Below are 23387 nucleotides of genomic sequence, written 5' to 3'. Positions count from 1 at the left end.
TTACTGATTACTTGTGCTTCAGTAATGTCTGTCAGAATATTAATGTAATTACGGAAATATTTCAGGTCTAGTTTTCCTACAGATACAGGGACGCTGGGTCTTTATAATTATTGTTATACAGGCTCTTTAATGACATGCATTTGGAAGATTTTTTTGCCCTTAAACGATTTTCGGAAAGAAGGTTGTTTTCGAAGATATGGGGCGGGGCGATGCACTGCACTGGACTTACGGAGTACATGAAATGTTTAGAAATTCGATTGTGACTTTTCATCGTTTCTATAGTGATCTGTCATTTTCACTCTTTGAAAGATGTCAAAATTTGGTCACGTATTTTAGTTTGGTACTTAAACTTTAGTTAGGGAGAGTAAGTACGAATAAAAAAAAGCAAAACGGAGATATGTAATTCTTTAGGTTTCGGCCGACTGGTCCCAAGAACCGGCTTGGATCAGCTCAGGGGCCGGGGTGCAATTGGCCTGAGTTGATGTCTTTATGGTCGATCAACCCAGGAAAAAAAGTGTACTTATTTGGATCGAAGTACCTGGATCCGTGATACCGGATAAGCTACCTTATATAGACAGAATGAGAAGAGGGAGCGAAGCGTACCAGTGTCTCAGATACTACAAGGTTGTATGGCTGTTCTAAAATTAGGGTATTGTGAAGACAACAATGGGGCAGTTAATAAGGCAAACTCACAGTTGTAAATTCTGTTTGTGTTGGTTTAATATATCAAAAATGTTTAAGCGGATTACTCAGCAGTAGATATTGAGGTGGCAAGATATTGAGACAAATCCTTGATTTACGACGCTAGGATTGAACCGGAAACCACCCGTACAAAAGGAGTTATAACATGTTCAAGACATGCCGGTGAAAGAGCTCCTCCGAAGAGCCATTTATGACCCTGTCGGTACTGTATCGGGAATGGTTGATCAACAACGGAGGATCAGGGGCAGTACCATTTAGTTTAAAATGGGTTCATAGGCAGTAACCGTGTCTTACTATTTGCTTAATTACGAAATAAAAACAAAAATATATATAGCAATATAAAAACTCAAGTAAATTATTTTTATATCTAACATCCGGTGGCAAACCGTTTCGAGTACGCTACTGGAAAAACCAATTTTCTCGGAAGCGCTGGAAGAGCCATTTGTAACCCACCAGGCACTTTTTCAAACTATCTTCTCCCCTCGTATTCTAGATCCATGGTCTAAATAGTTAAACCACAAACCCAAAGGCATGTTATGTATAAAATTAAACTCGCGTGTAATGAAAAAAAATTTGAGGAGAGGTCATCACATTGTTGGTGGGAATGATTAGATATATTTAATTAGCCTTTTTCCATCTCCGTGCTACTCACATATAAAATTTGACAATACTCAGTCCAGTTATTTAGCAGATTATCTGCACATAACGTTTGTGTCCACCGAAACCCGAAAACACACAAAATATTTGTCGACGCGTTTCGCCAACCAAGTTGGTACAATAAAGCTAAGTTAAAGTTAAATTACAACTAGACGCTTATTTATACCCCAATTAGGACTCCTCCCAGTTCACCAGTGATGTAGGTCCTCACCAGTGGTGTACAGGGACGAGGGACTAATGACATTTTTCCTATTAAAAAATTCCAAAACTTTCCTGAATGTCTCTAAATTTACAATTATTGACAAATTTAACAAAATTAATTGTAATTTTTTTTAACACTTGAGATTTCGAACCCCACGTTGGGCGTCAACGTACAGGTTCTAAGAGAAATTTAGTGTTGTATATATGTGCAAGTCAAGTATAGGGATTAATGAACGTCAGAATCTAGATGGAGTTGCGTTAATGATCGGTCGGCGCAGTCCTCTCGTCTCGGGTGGCGATGAATCGTGGTCGTGACCGTAAGTGCTATTCGTAAGTCCTCTTAATCCTCTCGTCTCGGGTGGAGTGGAATTGCGACTCTCTGCGCAATTCGGTCGTCGTACAAGGAATTGCGTCACTCGGCGTAATCGCGGCAGTGACTGTAAGTGCCATTCGTACGGGGAACGGCGAGGATTACGTAAGCTATGCCTAAGCTTCGTAAGGTAGTGCTTTCGAAAGAGTTCTAGAGAAGCGCTGTTTTTTTTTTGTCTGGAAGGGGAGATGGTTCTCGGCACGGCGGTGGCATTAGATATATTTACCTGCGTTTTGGGGCGGTATGGGGGGAGGGGGTGAAAGAATACTTAAATATTAATTTCCTAAAACCTAGTTACAGAGTAGCCCCCGGACTGCGACAACGGCACAGGTCCTCACAAAATCACTAGCTTCTTTTAGGCGGGGAAACGCTCTCGAGGGTAAATCCCAAAATTGGATTCTTCACCATAAGCCGTCAATACTTTTTGGATTTTTTTTTGCTGGAAACAGTAGTGAGAATAGTGCACTTGAAAACATTAGTGTAGACACATCTTTTCAAGTGTAACATGAATTCGGTCGCCCCTTTCCGTCTGTCTGTCCATCTGTCTGTCCGTCCGTCTGCCTATCTGTCTGTCCGTCCGTCTGTCCGTCTGTCTCCCGTTTATCCGAATTTTTTTTAGACAGATAGAAAGTACTGGGCCGATTGTTGTCAAATTTTGTATTGAAGATCATGTAGATGGTAAAACACTAACCAAAATTTTCTAATCATACCCACCAACAACGTAATGACATCCCCTCAAATTTCTTCATAATCAGTAGGGTTTAAATTTTTAAAATAACATACTTGTACACTTGGTCGTTATGAATCTTTCTTCAAATTTTCTCCTAGGCATCCTAATTTACAGTGGCCAATGGCTCACCGCATCTGCTGTTAGACACGTAACGCGCAAAAAACCGACGTTCAATTCCAGGACGGGAATTTTTTTTTCGTGCATTAATAATGCGCTGACTAGTATTATCCATGTTGATTACGTTATCACAAATTTTTATTGGTCACATTAAGAACGAAAATGTGAAAATACGCAGGTCTTTATCCAATATTCAGAACATTTTGTTAGATTGTGATTTAATTAATAATTTTAATCCTCTGTTTCGAGAAAATAAACTCGTTCAAATCAAACTAATTTCTGCGTGACATTCTTTCGATGCATAAACATAAATAAACACTTGAGCTTTAGATTTCTCTTATCTAGTGCTGAAGGACACTTTATCCCGTTAGCTAAGTACTTTTAATATATTTTACGTTGTCTGTGCGGCACAGGGGCTGCGGGGGGTTATTTATGGCACCGAAATTACTTTACAGAGGTTGTCACAAAATGAAAATCGTAAAATCAAATTTAATAATTTTTTTAAAGAGATGGATTTATCGGATTGTAATTCACGGGCGAGCGAAGTTCTGTCGACCAATTTTTTCAAAAAGCTTTTATGGTCCTTTATCTTCGACAAAAAGTGTCTATCCAAAACTAATCTAAGGACAAAAAATCTTAAAATAACCCAACGAAGAACCTGAATTTTTGCTGCATGTTTAGTAAACACTTGGATGTAACCCCTCTGAAGGACCTTAGTTGTGCCTCATGAATACAATTTTATTTTTAATTTTCTAGTACCTAGTGAGTAAAAGAAGCATTATTAATGAAGTTATTATCATTAACAGAATCGCGAAATCATAATATTTTGCTTAGAAAATTTGAGTGATCTTCAGGATTATGATGTCAAAAAACCGTCTATCCTGTAATATTTCGCAAAGATTGCATAAAAGGTAGAAAATAAGAAATTTCAGTGACACATTAACACTAACTTTTATGCAACCTTAATTGAAATTACGGAACAATATACTTAATATGAATCCCCTTTATTTTATCGATTTTTTCAAAAAATACTTATGAACGGTATGATAGTGCAGCATCATACACACCAAAATGAATATATTTAACCTCACCAATGTTTTTTTTAAGAAATTCCTTAACAATATTGTCATTAGTGTTGTTTTCTAGATGTACTTAGAATTAAATGTATCTCATCAAGAAGATGATAGTCAAGTAACAGAGGTATTAAATAAATAAACGTTGAAACTACTTTCCTCCGTGCATACGAAATTTGTTTTAGAGGGGGAAAGTCGGGCGTAAAAAACTTTATAGCTTTTTTTAAGGATAATTCTGGAACCGCTGAACACATTTCACAACATTTTGTAGTCAACTACACAGCAGCACAGCTTTTTTCGAATTTGGCCGAATTCTTATCATTTACCGTTGGAGAGAATTAATAACTCAGTATAGCTAAATCATACATTTATTTGTGTAGGAGTAATTTAGTCCAGCTAAACAAAACAACGTGCTTTGAAAATCAGCAAAACCGGAATAAATTACAATAATTAAGCAGTGTTCATATGAAAAGTTATAGCGAAACAAGAGTAAAATAAAAGTTTAGATCGTAGGGTTGATTGCTGGATGCCTTCGGGTCTTTGTTGACCCTGTTAGATATTGTTACCTGCCAGCTGCCCTAGTGGATTCTCAGTTTAAACAGCAAACTCTTACCGTCTATAATACATTTTGTAAAATTCTTATCATGTGATATGTTAAACTGCTCCATTTTTCTCGTCGACAGAAATGAAAATTTGATGCCAGCAGTGATGCTTGAGTTTTTTTAAAAGAATATTTAGAGAATGATAAACAACTTTTTCCTAAAATATCTAGACGGCGCACGTTTCGAAGCTGTTATTCATGATTATTTTTTTGTCTGCTTGTTAAATTCAGTACTTTTCACGCTGTTAATTCAATTTGTGTTTGCAAAAGTTGTCTTTTTTCGAATTACTAACTTAAAGTTCGATGCTTAAAGTAAAAGCAGCCGCTCAAGCTTTTTATTTTTATTTATTTTGAGATCGGAGTTTGCTAGGCGGCTCTCGTCCTCAGCGGCAATAGTCCAACAACACAGCGTACAACGAAAAATATTGAATATTACAAAGTAGTAAGTATGTTCGGAAATTGGACTTAGTCGAGTTCAAAGTTACGCGTCGCAGAGCACAGTCGTGTGGATATTTATTATGTATAACGACTTACGACTTCAAATATTTGAGCAATGCAAGATTGTTGCTTTGTGTCTGCCAATCTGGTTGCACGTCTACGATATCTAAGTGGTATTTACAATAATAATGCGCGTAATAAAATTGCTGGTGGTTTACGTTGAAGCTAGCTTTAATATAATAAACAATTTGGTTGATGCTAGATGCGGAATTTTAAACATGCGGCAAAGAATTTAATGATCGATTTTAATATAGTACACGACAAAAGTAGGGTGGCAGCGAATAGCTGAACCTGTTGATCGTGTCATAAATAGTACATGCTTGCACATAGGTGATAATAAAATTAAAAAAACTTGCTTGCATTTTGCAAAAATGTAATAAAAGTGGTTTAAGACAACTTTCGGACATGATTTCGACTAAAATAGTGATTTCCATGAAAACGTTTTTATGTTATTACAATTTTTTTCATGGAAGGAAAAGTTTTACTTCAGAGGTCCAATGTTTTCAATTCATTTCAACTAAAAGCGAAAACGTTTTTGCCTTGTAAAGACACTGTGCTATGCTATTGGTTGATCTAATTTATGCTTAATATAATACAGATAACATATTACTTAAAATAACAGAAATAATTGTCCTGGAGAAGTACGTTCAGGTTCTAATTAAACATTCAGTCTGAGGTAGATAATGAATTAAAAAAGTAAAGTGGTGATGTAATAACACACATACGAAACTGATATAGAAAGAACGCTGATCGATTACAGGATTTATTTTGTTCGAATTATTTTACTTTACTCTTTCAAACTCCCTTAGGGAAGAGCGACCGAACTTGTTATACGGGTCAAATGTACAACAAACAATTCAGTGATATACATTGATATCTTAGAAAAAATAGAAAAAAACGAATAATGCCACTGTAAAAATGAGTGACTTTAAGGTGCTTATCTTACAGAATCCGTTAAAGGAATAAAACTTAGTTATTTTATTTAATGTAATTATAAAATAATACAAAATGCTATTTTTTATTTTTTTATTAAACGCGTCGGACTATCTAAAATATTTAGTGAAGTAATATAATAATGAACTAATAAAGATCGGAACATTTATAATAATGCAACGTACAAGATTGAACTAGAAATTATGCGGAAGAAACGCGAGATAGTGACAAATAAAAATAAACTTAAGGCCATGGAAGAAATGATACAGGTTTTCTATAAATGATTATAGGGTCGAAATAGGTCATGAAAGCGTGCCGCCTATCACTTTATATTTTACTGAATGCCCACGGACGCACGACAAATTCCAATTCATATCTTACATTATTACAAAATAAAACTTACAATAAAAATCAAATTTAGTGTGTTTAAACATCACAATTCATGGTGAAAAATTCACGATTATGTCCAAAACACGTGTTCGAACTCTTGTTCTTATTTGCAAAAATGTTTTACAACATCTCGTCGTCAATGTTTTGTTCAAATTCAGTTTCGAATGTCCCAGTACGATAATAAGACATAACAATGAAAGCGTCTTTTTCAATAGAATAAACCATTTTCACAGTCTTCGCTTCTAAATTTTCGTACGCAAACACCAACAATCTTGAAAACGAACGTTTTGTTGTTTTGAACTTGGCTCTGCGAGAATTAGTCTAATTCACACTTGAAAATCGTTAGAACGATAAAAGCGATAACTTTAAATGACAGGTTGCAAGTGACACCAATGACAAGTGAGAACTGTCATAATGGGACTTTTTAAATTCATGACCAACTGCGCCCTTAGAATCATTTATAAAAGCCCTGTATGTAACTAATTAACAAACATGGAATTAGAAATACAACGAATAATAAGGTAAAACAAGTCGCGATACATGAAAACAGCAAGGAACAAGAAGTCAAAATTTAGTACCAAAAAATTTCATAGATGGAAAGGAATGGATATGGGAAAAAGAAGAAGGATTAAAAGAAAACTACAAAAGAACCCAAATGGAACCAAAAAACTAAGAAGAAATAGTAGGGCAAATAGAAATAGTCCGAACCAGGCAAATGGAATGCATATGAATAAGTAAATGAATAAAACACGGCAGAAGAAAGAGTATAATACTGTAATACAAACGCAAAGGGCGAACAAAGAAAATATAATAAATACAGTAACTTCGAACATACCAAGTATAAAAAGAAAAGAAGAGAAATTGATATAGCAAATGATAAAACATACTATGAATTAAGGAAAAAAAAATACGCAGAAAAATATCAAGAGAGACTAATAAATGCTAAATTAAAGGAACTCGAAAGACTTGGAATAGAAGAAAAAGGGAACGAATTCAAAAATAGCGTACTGGATACAGCAAGAAGCAGCTGTGGAGCTACAAAAATAAACAAAAATATAAAAAGAAAAGAACGATAGACCGCAGAAATAAAACAAATAATCAAAGGGAAAAAGATATACAGGGTGATCCAAAAATGATGGATAAGCTTGATGGTACGTTGTTAAGAAGGCTCTCAAGAACTCGGAAAAATGGTTAAAAATCCCTCAATCAAATTTTTGTAAAAAATAAACTTCAAAGTTGATAAATTAACTTCGTAATTCTGATTTATGTTAATGACTGCGTGTCTAAAAGACAATTAAATAAATTAGTTATTAATAATTTAAGAACAATTTGCTAGAACACGATTTCACAACGTCATTTTTTTTAGTTGACAGATGTCTTTTTTGATAAGTTTCGGAATTTTAGACTGTCACATTAAAACATATCAGAATTACAGAGTTAATTCTTCAATTTTGAAGTTTAATATATTCAAAATTGTGTTTCAAAGATTTTTTTAACTGTTTTTTTGAGTCCTTCATAACCTTCTTAATAACGTAGTTACTATCGAGCTTATCCGTCAATTTTGGATCACAGTATACTAAGATCACTTTAAATACATACTAATAATATTTTACAACTTTAGTCAAAAGCCCAACCCGCAAAACTCTAAAACCATAAATTATCAAGTACGACCGCCAAAGACCGTCTACTTGGGACAACACAGGAAATTCTGTAGGCACGCGACATGGCTTACAAGTCTACAAGGACCCTAATGCGAAAAGCTGATTCTCGCATTGTCAACCAAATAATCCTAATTATGTCATAAAATTTAATAGTACGCAGTTAAAGTGATCTTAGAATATAAATGCAAAGACACCGGAAGAATATAATTTCGAGAGAAAATCTAAAACTACAGAAAAAAAGAAAAATTATTTTTCGGCACCCTTCAGCAGCTAAATCAGAAGAAGGCATATAATAATGACTAACACAAAAGACAAAGATGGAAACATAATCACAGATGAAGAGAAAATAGTGACAGATGGCAACAAGAAGAACATGAGGAACAGGATGAATCATGGGAGACAGAAACAATGCAGCAAGAAGAATTATTATCAGAAGCCATGTAAAAAATAAAAATAAGAAAATCATGTAGGAGAGATAATATAACCCCCGAAATGATAAAAATATATACGAGAAAAAGGAAGAGAATAATTAAACAAGCTCAGGAACCAGATAATACAAGAAATAAAAATGCCTAAAGATTGGATGTTAGGAACAATATTGTTACGTTGTAGGGGTAATTAAAATTGGCGTGGGTAAAACTCAACAATTTGTTTCTTACTCGAATTTACACGACTACCTATTGCACAGATTATGTACAAAAATTATTCCGGCGAATTTCACTGGACGCTCTTGACTCAACTAGCCGAATTCAGCTCTCGTTGTTTTGGCTACACTCGACTCGACGTGATGACTTAATCATCGTTCCCGAAGGTGGATTCTATTTAAACAGCACGCGGTCCTTCTCGAAACGCCTACGTCACCTCTTCTAGACTTCTCCGGAATTCCCATTCGCGACTTCCGTTTCCAGGCGTTTCTATAGCGCACCGTCGCTCGGTCGCATTGAAGATGAATCATCATCGGCGTAAAACCAGAAAGCTCTCGACGACCATAGGCTTCGTACCGGGGCGGCGTAATGCTGTATTTCGTAACAATATTATCGATATATGAATTTTAAAAAGAGTTATATCGGGGTGTTACATTATCAAATATCCCCGGAAAAATATTGCCAAGAATAATTGAAAGAAGAACAAAAGATTAAAACCAGTATAGAAGAAACTCATTCTGGATTTAGAAAGGGAAGAAGCACACAAAACTTAACACTTGTGATTAGATAAATCAGCGAAGAATGTATAAACAAGAACAAAGAAATACATGTTTGTTTTATAGACTTGGCAAAAGCATTTGAGTAGATAAGGCGACAAGACATATAGAAAACATTAGGAAAAAGGCAAATAAATGAAAAAAACAATAAACATTATAAAAGGAGTGTACAAGGAGCACACAAACATAGTTAGAACCAACAAAGAATAACTAAAAGAATTTGAAACTAAGATGGGAGCGAAAAAAGAATGTGATTTCCTTGATCTTCTGCAGTCCGAGAATACAGTGTTAAAATCTTATAAAAAAATCTCCGTTATATAATTTCTGAAATTAACATTAGTTTTTAAAATACAGCAGTTACAAGATCGTAAAATCGAGTTATCTTTCTCTTGTCTGCAAATAAAGTAAGAGTTATTACTGGAAAGCGAGCTCTTGCGACTAGGCCGACAACACCACTGCTATAATGCACTTGAACCTCGCGTCGGTGCAATTAACCTTCAGGTGGCCAACTGTACGGTACAAAAACGGGTTAATTTTTTCTTCAAATTCACGCATATCCAGCGGCTTTCAAACTACACATTACATATAAAGCGCAAATATACAAATTCAGTGTTATGGAAGAAAATATTGAGAGAACAATGACCGACTTGAAGGTTACCCTCATGGGTACTATCTCTGGTCATTTCTGTTTCAGCTAATTTGCTACAAACCGCTAAAAAAGTGAGGGACACAGTCCGAACAAAAATTAGAATTTTTAGATACATTTTAATTTGAATAATGAATAAAGAATAAAAAAACATACACACATAGCTACAAAAAATAAATTGGAGCCGTAGGATTATTCTCATGTAATGAAACAGAACAAGTATGATGTACGAAACAAACAAATTTACTTTGATTATACTTGTAATGTGAGTTAAACAAAGCCACAAATTTGAAAACATTGAATGGAGGTAAAACGCTTGAAACTAACGCACCGTTATAAAACCCTGTTTAGATTTTTCAATCAAAAATAGAACGACTTTTTCCAGTATCACATGGTTTAATCCAGCATTTGATAAAAATTATTCCCTAAATTGCTTTTTAAGTGTGTCCATCAGTATTGATTTTAAGTACAAAAACTGAGAGCTATTCCAGTGGCTACAAACTGCAACCTGCAGCTTTGTAATGACCCAATAATTCTCTTAAATTGTAAGTGTGAACATTTTTCCAAAATCTAAAAAAAAACAAATTATCGTCTGCGATAGTCAACAAAATGGAGGAAATTTGTCACGGTGTGAACAAAATTACGAAGTGTTCGCAGATGCACGTTGTCGAACAACGACAAGCGTTACATTAAAGAAAATAGGCTTAGTATAATTACTTAAGTATTATTAGAGTCGATGGATTTGGGATTACTGCCTGTAATTTTTTTTTCCAGATGTGTTATGTTGACTGTAGCCATCAACATGTCGACTATAATTCGTTTCTAAGTATTTGATCTTTTGGTACAATATGGTTGATGATTTTGCTCCACAATATATTACTGAGACCCTGTATATTACTTGTTGAAAAGATATTGCGAGGACATTTAAAATACAAAGAAATTAGATGTACACCACTCTTCTTAATCTTTAATTTCAAAGAAGTAGATAATTTTCACTTTATATAATTTGTGAAAGAAGTCATTAGCAAATACACAGCAACGCCTAAACGCCTCCCTCTCCTGTTTACGTTATGCAGATTTAAAAAATATGCTAATTAGAGCCTGTTTTGTTCCAGTCGGGTAAAGTCCACTTCAGCTACATATATGGCATAGGAGTATTAGGGTGTTTGTCGATGTGGGCTCTGTTGAGCCTGATGTCGGCTCAAGGTGTCACCATAGGCACTGTAGTGACGGTTCTGGGTTACTGCCTCCTTCCAATGGTCGGCCTCTCTGGAGTGAACGTAATCCTGAGCTTACAGTAAGTTTTGGAATTTCCAAAGAGCTTTTCTAATCTATGTTTGTTTTTGTAGAGGCTACGTCGGCATTGTGTTGACCAGCGTGGCGATTTTGTGGTGCAGTCTTTCGGCTTCCAAACTGTTTGTCACCGCTCTGGCCATGGATCATCAACAACCCTTGGTGCTTTATCCCTGCGCCCTACTTTACGGTGTTTTCGCTTTGATTACAATTTTTTAATTCTCAGCAACCCCATCATCGTTATTAAATGTAAAATGCGTCCTCCGCACAACTGCGCTGCGCCACGAGATCCTAATTAATTATTAAGGGCAAATATTTGTTTTGTAGTAATGGTCTGCGTGATCATTTATGTCAGGAAAGGTGTATTCTTGCAGTATTGGAATGTTTTTCTTTCATCAATTATTCAGATATTAACACTGTTAACTGATGTAAATGAAATTATCATATTTATTATGCGTGTTTTTTTTGTTTTACATTTCCTTTACATTTTATATATATTATTATATATTTTGTTATAATCAAACATTTTAATTTTTTTTTTCATTAAAAACATTACAGTTAAATGTAGAAACATTAAATAATAAGATTTATATTTTTCCAAACATTAATGTAACGTTTAGCATGTTTGCTACGCTTTTTTACTGTTTGAATTCACTTTTTTTTATGCTATATTACTTTCTTGGTGCAGAAATATTAGTCTTTTTCAAATAAAAACAGATTTATAGAAGTAAATTCTTTCATAAAAGTTCGACCTTGCCGACACATTTACGTTTTTTTTTTGTAACAATTGCTTGTTGTTCTTTGATAATTAGAAAATTTTAAAAATTTAGCCAGTACACTCGCTAAAATACTAAATAAACGATAAATCATGTACCATATTTTACTCAATAAAATTTTTTCACATTTAAAAATTAAAATTTAATCGATGATTTAAGAGACAGCTCTGAGTTCAAAATATTGTATTGGGTGTGTAATTAATAAATTATTTCCAACCACAATATTATTAATTGACATTAATTATTGATCATGCAAAACTTAAAGACTTTTATAACAAGACAATTTCAATGCAGCTACTGTCAAGAACTACAGCACTGCTATAAATAATTTTTCTGATTTTCAACCACGAGTTTCTTCCTTTATCCGAGTTAATAGTGCTTTTGACCACCTATTCTAATTTTGGCCACTCCAAACAAAAATTTGTGAACACGATCTGTCTCTGACAATCATCTCCAAAACTAAACCGTGCCATTTTAAAAAGGAACCATGTTCTACTCTCTGATCAAAATCCCATTTAGAAAATTAGAAATACAGGTTCCAAGGTAAGTCTCCGTTTTCCTTCGGCTCTTCAAAAATTTTCTATTTATCATACTTCATCTTGTTCTTCGATCATTCACATTGATAAAAACTTCTTATAATTTATTTCTCGTTATCGCTATCTATTTTATAGTGTTGTCGCTTTCATTACAGTTTGTATTTACGTAGCATACGTTTTCGCCCCTAGAATGCTAAGACGTGCTTTTCCTATGTAAATACAGTGTGTCGGACGAAGACAGAAGCAGAAACATACCATATGTCATAATTGGTACAGTTTTACAACACTTTGCCGAAATTAAAAATTCTACTGTTATGTAGTCTTAGGGCCTTTTAAAATTTACATTTTTAAATTTTTAGTATTAAATACAGCGGAATTTATCGTTCAATGAAAATTACTCGATTACCGAAAATTCATGAAATTTTTTAATTATGTAAATTAAGGACGAAAAAACTAGGCCTTTGTACCGTAACCTTTTGAAACTGGGGCTTGTATTATGAACTACTTACAGCGTCTGTCGGTGCCAGTCTTACTTATCCATGGAATAACTAAAATATTGAGTATTTTTTTACGTGTAAAAAGCGAGAGGTCACAAAATACGTCTGTTTTTAAACCCATAAATATTAAAAAATATATTTGTTTCTTAAATCGATATGTTGTATTTCCATTCATGAATTGTTAACGTGTACAAGGCAGCATATGTAATGGTTTTTCAGCATTTGTTGATAAGACCGAGAAGGAGAAAGCCGATATTCCTGGCCTATTTACCGATTTTATCAGACGTTTGTGGAATGATGGTAAAAATATGTAACCTCGAAAGCAAAGAAGAGCACGATATGATGGCAAAAGACACAATTGAAGCGGAAAAAAATTTATCTGCCTACAAAATTGAAACGAGGTAGGCAGAGAAAACGTTTTGATGTTAAAAGGATTATTGCAGTTCACTGCATATAAAAATCAACAAAATAATTTATTATGTGGGTAGGGTCGGTGGCAGATAATTCTGTACAATGTGTTGTAAAAGATTTAATGTGTTTTCCGTAAAAGTAAGACGATATTAACCCTAAACTTAATGGCGCTTTTCAGCTAGGTAAATGTCTAAGTCTATAACCTGGAAAAAATGAATTGGCCCTTCAGAAATCGTAAAAAAGTTTACATCAAAAATTTTAGAAGCCGAAAATCTCTGACGGATGTTTTTGCGGAAAGCAATAATAGTAAAGTTCGAATATACCAGAAATGAAAGGAGAATCTGTCGTGGAATTATTATTGCATGATTATTCTGTTCTTTGATAAAGTTAACCTTTCAACCGGATGAAACTGCGAATCTTGGCATTTAAATTTTATTTCCTGCGCTGATGTTAACATCAAAAAAATCATTATGATTGCGGAGGAAAACAAAATTATTCATTAAACTGTCGTATCGAATTATATTCAAGCTTGTTCTGTCTTCTAGGATGATTGCATTTTTAAATCCAAATATAGATTCTCGTAAATATATATATTCCACAAATATCAGATAAACGACAGATAAAGTGACTCGTCCGCGAATTCATCTTTTCATCGGAAACAGTTTGTCTCGTCTGATACTAAGCAACCCAATTTTCGTTTAAAGTCTACAAAATTATTTTCACAGAACTTCCTTTCTGCTGAAACACAACGAAAATTGTATGTATGTCAGGATGTATTTATCAAGAAAGGTTTGGAATGGTCAACATCTTGAAAAGAATAAACATACCTATCGATTTTTATATATACAATATAACGTTTACCACAACATTATTGCTCCCACAATTTCAAGGAAATAACAACCATTTCTGAGATAGTCGATAAAATGAATCGTTTGATATCTATAAGTACATGGCATATCGTATTTTAGCGTGTTTTTCAGTCGGTTGTCTGAAAGGGATGAATAAATAAATTTAAGTGTTCGGTCAAGCAATATTTAACCAAAATTTCGCAGAACTTCAAAGTGTTGTTTCTAAGGTCAAATATAAAATTTAACGATGAAAGTTTTTCATTTTTACAACCTCAATACAAACTGTGGAAAGTCAGACCAATTAACGCCGTTTGAAAAAAAAATCTGTCTCAAAATTTTCAAGAATTATGAACTTCTAACTCATGTGACCAATAATTTTTTGCGTCGGTGTGTAGTAGCTCTCATGGTGCTTACAGTAAAATGGACACGAAGTGCCATCATGACGACTTAAAACATTTTCTGCAAAAAACTTGCGCAGTTATTCATGAAAACAAAGGATGAAGATATATCTCTATGTCGTTTAGTGGGCCCCCTTTATTCAGTCCCCTATGGCGCCTGTTTGTATTCCTCTCGCTAACTCCTCTTTAAAGTATTCAACCGGAACGCGCATTGAGTTGTTCAGGATAATCATTTCTGGTGCCAGCTATAAAACCGGTTTTAAATTTTCCGATCTCGAGTTCGAGTTTGCAATCACTGGAGCACGGGTGGCTCAGACGGGCATTAGTCAAAATTGTGTGAAAAAATAAAAGATTGTTCGACTAATAAAATTTTATGTGGAACACAACAATTACGAAAAGTGTTTTAACAAAATGTGGGGTATACGTACTATATATATTTGATTAAAATAATCAAAAAATCCAAAAAAGAAAAACCAGTTTGTTATAAGACTGAACAGAAAATTTTATTTTTCTGTGCTGCGTTTATGAAAGTACAAACTGATTTCGTTTCTCATAGATTTTAAAAGAATTTGATACAGTTATTTAAAAGTTCATTGTCATCAACAGTTCTAAAATTTCTTTTTAATCTAATTTGGTGAAAAGTGCTGGATCTTCTAGCCCAAATTTCACTTAAAATTAAGCCATGAAAGGGGTCTCAAAATACCGTTGAGACGCAGAATACGATAATAATCAGTTAATCACCCTACACACATATACATCAAAAACGAACTCGCTTCTAAAACTAACCACTAAATCAGTCTACAAAATGGCAGTTGTCTGACCACAAGTAATGCCACCTAAAGAATTAGCAGACAATATTTTCTAAATTTACTGTGTGTTTAATATAAGGTATTTTTTTTATTTTAAGAGATAAAATAAAAAAAGTACAACAAACTCGGTTCATAAAACTTTTATGGTACCCGTCCTTTAGAAAATGCGTCCTTACGCGACTAAACTTGGATGGGTGTGATAAAACTTTATCTTGTGCTACTCGTTTTTTACTATACTTTTACTATACATTATATTCATCGCCTAGAATTTAAACTTAAATTTTGTTTACCATCTTAGAACTGGTTCTTAATTTCAAAAGAAAATTACATTAACGAAAAGTGCAAGTAGTGTCTGAAATCAAATAGGCTAATCTATAATGATTCTAAATGTACATCATTTTTGTGATTGCGTTTAGTGAAAAATGTTATTATTTCTCAAAAATGTAAAGACTTCGCATGTTAACAAATGAATTAAGAATGAAAACAGAATTAAACCATCATTAAGGGTGGTAACAAATTCGAACATATTGTTCTTGCTGTTTTTTCGACAAACTTTTTGATGGCGGATTGGACGTTTTTAGTTCTCTTTTACATTATTTATTACATATTCTAAGAAGGAAAAATTTTATTTTTGGGTCAAATAAAAGACCACAAAAAGTGTTTCAGTACATCAAAACATTTTTAAATGAACACAGTGAATGAACATGAAAAATAAGAAAATTTTGTAATGAAGAAACTAGATGTCTTGGTGGAAGTGGTAAACAAAGACAATTGGAAACAAGTAATCCAGGAGTTTTCAGAAGAGGCCGACACTTTTATACAATAAAACCTCTGCAATCGACAGACGTGAATTCAGAAATGTCCGTTATGGAGAGGTATCCGTTATGAGAGTTTCAGAGTAATAATTGTGTACATTCAGTAAATAATTATTGAAATATGTTTAATTAACTATGCATATACATGAAAACGTGAGCGAAAAAAATAAATAGAGTAAGCTTTAACCGATACAAATCGTATGATAACTATCAATGAAAAATGACATTAATTGTTAATTTCTCAAAATTACTTTGGTCAACATAATCTCACATTCTTATCTGATTCTTTTTTTAGAATTCATAATCGAAGATTCTGCTATTCTGCTTGAGAAATTATTTCAGATAGCTGAGGCACAATTGAGATATGTACGCACAAAAAGATGTATTCATCAAAAACTTCTATAAAGGGATATAATTTTCTTCTGTAAATTCGGAATTGGTTCTTCCGTCTTTATAATTTCCAAATCTGGCCTTCAGAAAGCACTACGTAGTTATTATTTTCGACTTAACACTTTTCCATGTTGTACCAGTTCGTATTTTCGCCTTTAATACAATTATAGATTTTTCCAGTTGGTATATTTTGAATCGTCCATAGATAATAAAACTCTTCTGATCAGAAATTTTTTATACTTAAAACATTTTGAAATTACGAATTACACATTAATCTAACAGTGGACACTGTGATGTTCCATTGGGTGTAAAAATTTTTATTTTCATATTTTGTAGAGTAAGATCCGAATGAAGTGTAGCCTTGTTGAGAAACAAAAGCATTGACTCATCATACATATAAAATTCCATTCCATTCGCAATTTATTAACCTGTTAGAGAGTCTGTTGTTTGGAGGTGCTATTACATTATACATTTTCTATTCAGTACGTTCGGTGCTGCAAAAACTGTCCAAATTTTGTGTTGTCCGCTCTGTAGAGATGTCCGTTAAGAAGTATATATTTTCCGGAAAATTCGTTCCAATATCTTGCCTGCATTCAAGGGAATATTACCATGAGTAGGTTTTTCACTGCTCCCCCTGTAAAGTATCTGGGATGAGCGAGTAACTTGATGGGATGCCAACCCCACATTATCTGAGTTAACTCACTCTAGACATCACACTACCCCAGTAGCTCCTCGAACACCTGACTTGCCCAGAAGACAAGTGCTTCGTATCGGGTCAGACGTTTTTACGTTTCCATACCTTAGTTTTAAACAGAGCTGGTCTATAAGGACCGTACGATACAAGATATCGAGCTTCTGAGTTCGACAGTACTGGTATACCTAAGCCACTGCCTTACTTCGAGACTTATCAGTAAGCCTCATGGTTCATGGTTTGCTTACAGGTGAATTTGTTGATCCTGAATGCGTGATCGGCTTGAGATTCTGGTCTACCGCTCTATAAAGTTGCGCTACAAAGAGGTGCACTCAGTAAGTACACTTTAGAGGAATTTAACTGACCCCTCGCCTTTCATATGTCTGTAGATAAGACTAACTCACAACTTTCAAAAGCTGAGCATATCTAGTTCAAAAGGATTTTCATGGTCCGGGTATCGGTAGGGCTGGCGTGGTAACCAGTTTCCTGCTTTCTACGAAAGAACAGTATCTCCCCGCCCGTGCAGCTGCCTGCCTTCCTCCTACCGTTTACCGCCTCAGGATCTCACACTGGCCATGGTACCAGTTGCGGCAGAAGTACCGGGTACTTTTTTTTGTCTGGGAGGTGAATTACTTTGGGCAGACCACCGTGTATGTTCTCGACAAGGGGTACTGGAGGACTGGGGGACTGCAATAAATTGCTTAACACCCTAAAACCTCTCCATCTTCTGCTCACTTCAGTACTTACCAGAACTTTTGTCCTCTTCACCTGGGTCCTGACTTCTGAAGGGTCAGTGCGCCACTGCAGATTCTGTTTGAGGTAATCCAACTTTAAAATCATAATAAATCATGAAATGATAGGATTGAGAGGGTCTCGTATTAACTCCATGTTTCTACTACTTTCAGTCGCTTTACAGTTTTAAAATACTTAAATATTAATTTCCAAAAACCTGGAGTTGGAGTTCGGTTGAACTCTTGCCCCTCATCACACTTTAGTCTTACGGTCCTCCTCTGGTGGTCTGTGCAAGGATCTGAAACAGAAAAAATGTGTGCTATGCGCTGGAATTAGATATACTTATCTGCCTTTTGAGGGCGGTGTGGTCGGGGGTGGGGAAGGCCGGGGGTGGCCGGTCGGTGGGAGCAGCGGGTGGAGTCATACGCCGATCTTGTCGTCAAACCGAGCCCTGCGAGGCCCCTTGTATCTTCTTGAGGCTGCCTTGTCGAACTTGTAGTCGATGGCTTCTCGGACCAAGGGGTTGGGGTGTTCTTAAGCTTTCTTGAAGGTGAAAAGTGCAATTTCGTGCAGGAATTACTTTAACTTCGGAATGTTGCCCTCTCGAAGAATCTGGTTGGAGAATTTTGATCGGGAGAAATGGGGTTTTGGAAGGCTGTAGCTGCAGGCTACTAAGGCATAAGAAATAGTGGATCGACACCTTGCTCCGTCTGCCGATTGGTGACGCCAGGACGCCTTTGATTCCACTGGTCTTGGCTACAATGTGGTCAATGTGAGGAATGAAACTCATCTTTTTGTCAATGAAGATATCGAGATATTTTGTTTTGTTCTGCCAGGGGATGTCCTGACCGAACATGGAGACGTACCCTACCGGGCTTTGACGACTTTTCGTGATAAAGAGTGGAGAACTTTTATCGGGATTGTCTCAGATGAACCAACGTCTGCATTACTCCTCCAACGCATTAGTGGCCGCCTGTAAGTAGATGGTCACATTTTCCAGAAATAAGTCGATGAGTTGTACCAACGCCAACGCCACGCCTGGAAGGTGGAGCTTGTAAACAAGTCCCTCATGCCAGGTATCAACTTTTGCACCCCTTTTATAAGGAACTGAAGGCTTTCGTCGGCTTGCGGCAGAGTTCCCATTTGTTAAAACAGTCTGTACTTCGTGAAGGGGGGAGTTGACATAGAAACAGGGAGCCGTACTTTATAGGATCACACTGTTGATCTCACGTTCCCGATATGGAGGTAATACTTACCTCTTGCTTGGCAGGTCCACCACCATCAACTTAATAACTATTACCTAGTTTATATGTGAGCAGCTTGACACTAACTATCAGGTAGATGTTGTATACACAGACTTCTCCAGTGCATTTGACACTGTCGATCATGGTATTCTGATCCGCAAACCGAGTTCGGTTGAACTTACAAGGTCTTTTTTCTCTCTTGACTCGTATCTTTCAGACAGAGTAAACTACATATGTCTCATATAATGGATCTAAATCAAAATATTACATCTCTACATCAGGCGTCCCTCAAGGATCCAATCGTGGACCATTGTTTTTTGATTATTCATCAACAGGCAGGACAAAACCTACTACAAATGGTGAAAATACCCTTAATGTCCTCTTAGACACAACAGAAAATCAATCCCAAAATGTCAACAAAAATTAGCCCTAAAGCACAATGTTAGTAGAAAATCAATCTAACAGTAATGAAAAACAAAAAGTTTCACCCATACAACCGATATTTGGAGGTGACTTTATTGGGGATAACGATCTTAGGACTATTTATTCTTTAGCCCCGCTGTAAATGTGTCCATCAATACTGTGTTTAAAGAAGTTTACAAATTTTTCGAGTACGACAGCGATTCCCTCGCAGGTAAACCTTGATGTATCCGACCGTTTATTGCAGTGGGCGGTTATTTCGTTTGTAAAAGCCCTTAAGACGATTAGACATTAGTGAAATCACCTCCAATATCGGTAACCAGGCTTTATAAGAGTTAAACGAAGATGACTTTGATCGTAGAGTTGAAATTACTGAAATTATTATGAACAGAATACAGCAAGACGGAAATTTTATCAACAAGATTTTGTTTTCTGGCGAAACTGCGTTTGTTTAAATGGCCGTGCGAACAGACACAACTGCAGGTACTGGTTTGACATAAATCCATACCGGATGGAGCAAATCCACACAATGCGTCCAGAAAAACTGAATGTTTGGTGCGGTGTTATTGGTTACCATGTAATTGGTCCGTTTTTTATTAATGCGAGTTTAAATTCTGAGAGATATACTATTTCCAGCGATAGATTGGAAAATTTTGAATTCACAATCGCCAATCGGAGAATCCAAAATATACTAACATTATACGGTTAAAGCTGTTAAAGAGTTGTAGTTTAAGGGGCCAATTCCAAGTTGGTGGCGCAAGTCACTGGTGCAGCGCAACTTTATAATGCTAATTTGGGTATCAAATGCTGGTTGCTAGGGGTGACGGAATAAACAAGCGCAATTTTTCGAGATAAATTGCGCCAACTTGCACTGCCTACTAGAGGTGCCGCAACTCCATGGTGCAATTTCAATGGAAAATTCGACACAACTGCGTTTGTTGATTCCGTCACCCCTAGCAACCAGCATTTGATACCCAAATTAGCATTATAAAGTTGCGCTGCACCAGTGATTTGCGCCACCAACTTGGAATTGGCCCCTAAGTTGGCAACCAACGTTTCTTTTCCCGCGCAACGAATTTCCTACGCCTCTATGCCTGCGCCAGTCGGCCGGTTTCGTTTAACCTGTGTTTTGGACGATCAACTGATTGACGTTAATTTAAAATTTTGGTTCAAAAAGTTAAAAAGTGTGTTTTTTGCGTTTAGTGTTTGTGTTTTTTTACTTGCTTTGATTTGTTAGGTATGATATTATAGACCTTTGTGCTATTTTTTGTATAGTGGCTGAAGTTTGGACATTTTAGGTTAAGTTGTTTGTGTCAAAAAACGTTTCATATGGACCCCATGGAAAACATTACGAATAAAATTCATAATTACGCAAGAGTGTGTTGTTGATTTATTCTGTGCAATAATTATATACCATTATATATTGTAGCCCTCTTCAACCCGGTGCAATATGACTGTTGTTGACAACATCCTGGCACAGAAAATGATTGCCAATGCGTATTCTTTTATCAAGAAGGAAAATTTTAATTTAAGATTCCCTACAGAGGTTGTTACTTCAATATAAAGTACGTAATGTTATTCGAAGTGTATGTGCCAGTGTAGATAATATTGTCTGTTGCAAATAAATTGTATTATTATTAAAAGTAATTTTACGTAGTTTAACATTATTTTCAAATCTACTTATATTTCAAATAAAGCGCCTTTGGCACTACTTTTTATAGCGGTCTATTTGGTGACTTTTCTGTCAGCTAATCTATCGGTGGAAATACTATACTTACGGCTATTGCGGAAACGTATAGTGCCTAGACTTAGAGGATTGACTCTCAATTACCAAAATCCGGAGTTATCAGCAGAAACTATTTGGTTTCGACTAGAGGATACTCCACCCCGTGAAGCAGGACGTGAAATGCGAGAGTACTTAAATGAAACTTTTCCTGGCAGATGGATAGGCCGAAGTAGTACTATGGCATGGCCTGCCAGGTCACCGGATTTGACACCGCTTGACTTTTTTTTGGGGGCTATTTGAAAAATCACGTTTATATCAATAGACCGACTGCAAAATTTTATTCACCGTACTTTTTATCGCTAGGAAATAAATGGAGAGCATTTTGAGCATCTTTTGCAGAAAACAGAAGTTTAATTTGGTTTCGGTTGTTATTGATTGATTTATTTATCATTTAATATTAATTAAAATTAATAATTATTAATTTAATTAAAATATTTCACTAAACATTGTTTTATTTAACTGATACATGAAACAATTACGTTAAAATTCAACGATAAAAAAAAATATCGTTCAACCATTTTAACGTAATGTTCGACATTTTATCATTCAACGTAATTGTTTCATCTATGAGTTAATTATTAACTTATTTAATTATTGTTTAATAATTTATTTTGCCATTTCAGTGAGAAAGAAAATATGATGGTGCTATATCAATGAATTCACAAAAAAACCCTGTTCAAAAATGCATATGGTAGTGACATTAAAAAAAAATGAAGTTGGCCTTGTGTTTGGAAAACAAATGAAACAAGAAACAATTTTTTTGATAAATTAAAATTAGAGCACAACTTCCTGTACCCTTATACCTAATTTCAGTTGATTTGTACAATTGGTTCTCAAGATATTTAACCGTTTCCATACATTCTAGAGACCCTGTATATATTTGCTTGTGTGTATTATTGTGCTTTCTTCTACTGCGTATGTTGTTCTGTGAGTGGTTTGTAACCTATTGGACAATAAAAACTATTATTATTACCAGTCTCGGTTTCTCGGTACCAAGGATAACTGTAAGATTCTTACAGTAAATAGATATTGTTTTTTACAAAAGGCACTTCACTGAATAGCAGACGCCAGTAATTTTTAGTTTCATATATATTCAAACCAAATACAGTATAGATCATCGTTTTGTGTGAGAGGTGATTGAAAAAGAGCATATAGACCCCATGTAACTAACGGGGGAGTTTATGGTGGCAGCAGTGGTACTCAAGAACACGTCAACAATACGGGTCAGTGTTGCCAATAATTTCAATAAACATTGACCAGTTTGCGGTAATGAAAGATTTGTCCACCGGATCTTTTGTTTCGTTAGATTCATCAAATAGGATCTTCTATGCACCAGATTTGAGGAAGTTTTACCAAATTAACACCATTGGTACCAGTCACAAATCCTCTGTTGACTTTAGGAACAGTTTTTGGTAGGGGTAATTCAAGTGATACAAGACCACGTAGCAAAATAATAACTTTGTAGTGATTATAAATAATTTTGAATCATTTTAGCAAAATTAGTTTTTAATTTCGAGCCTATTTTTTACCGTTTTTATAAAAATTCAGTATCGCTGGTTTCCATACTGGTGAAATGTATTTACTTGTACTTAGTAACAACATGACTTTGATTCATTCCCTACAGATTTATTTACAAATATTTGCACTTAGGACTACTTGAGATATCTCAAATGACACATTTGAATGAACTTCAATACCTTGTTGTATTAAAAGTTAACAGTTAAAAAAATTGTCATAATAATAACACTATTATTTTCATTGACTGAGTTTTTATTATGTGACCTAATGACCTAAATGGCATTGAAATTAATATTTTGCTATGAATAATCCAATTATGTCAATATACATGCTCCTGGTTAATTTATTATTTTATCGATATCACGTACTAGTTACTAAATTCAGTATCCAGTGCATATGCAAATAAAATCTGGCCCATTTGCTTACATAGTGTTATACAACTG

At 35.0% G+C, this 23387-nt stretch overlaps 1 protein-coding gene across 1 annotated transcript in view; it reads left to right on the top strand.

The window, feature by feature from the left end:
• LOC135121146 (protein YIPF5) overlaps window positions 1-11523 on the top strand; it is a 281890-nt gene extending 270367 nt beyond the window's left edge. The window contains exons 6-7 of the mRNA XM_064045487.1: window positions 10896-11077; window positions 11130-11523. Coding sequence (XP_063901557.1) covers window positions 10896-11077; window positions 11130-11292 — 345 coding nt within the window. The 3' untranslated portion in view covers window positions 11293-11523. The remainder of the gene's footprint in view (window positions 1-10895; window positions 11078-11129) is intronic.
• Window positions 11524-23387: the final 11864 nt, after the last annotated feature.

The sequence above is a fragment of the Zophobas morio genome, unplaced genomic scaffold (assembly GCF_036711695.1).
Source record: "Zophobas morio isolate AGI-343-1 ecotype UQ-CSIRO unplaced genomic scaffold, CSIRO_AGI_Zmor_V1 ptg000002l, whole genome shotgun sequence".
Lineage (NCBI taxonomy): Eukaryota > Metazoa > Arthropoda > Insecta > Coleoptera > Tenebrionidae > Zophobas > Zophobas morio.
The sequence above is the reverse complement of the archived record's forward strand: the minus strand, read 5'-3'. Positions and strand labels throughout refer to the sequence as shown.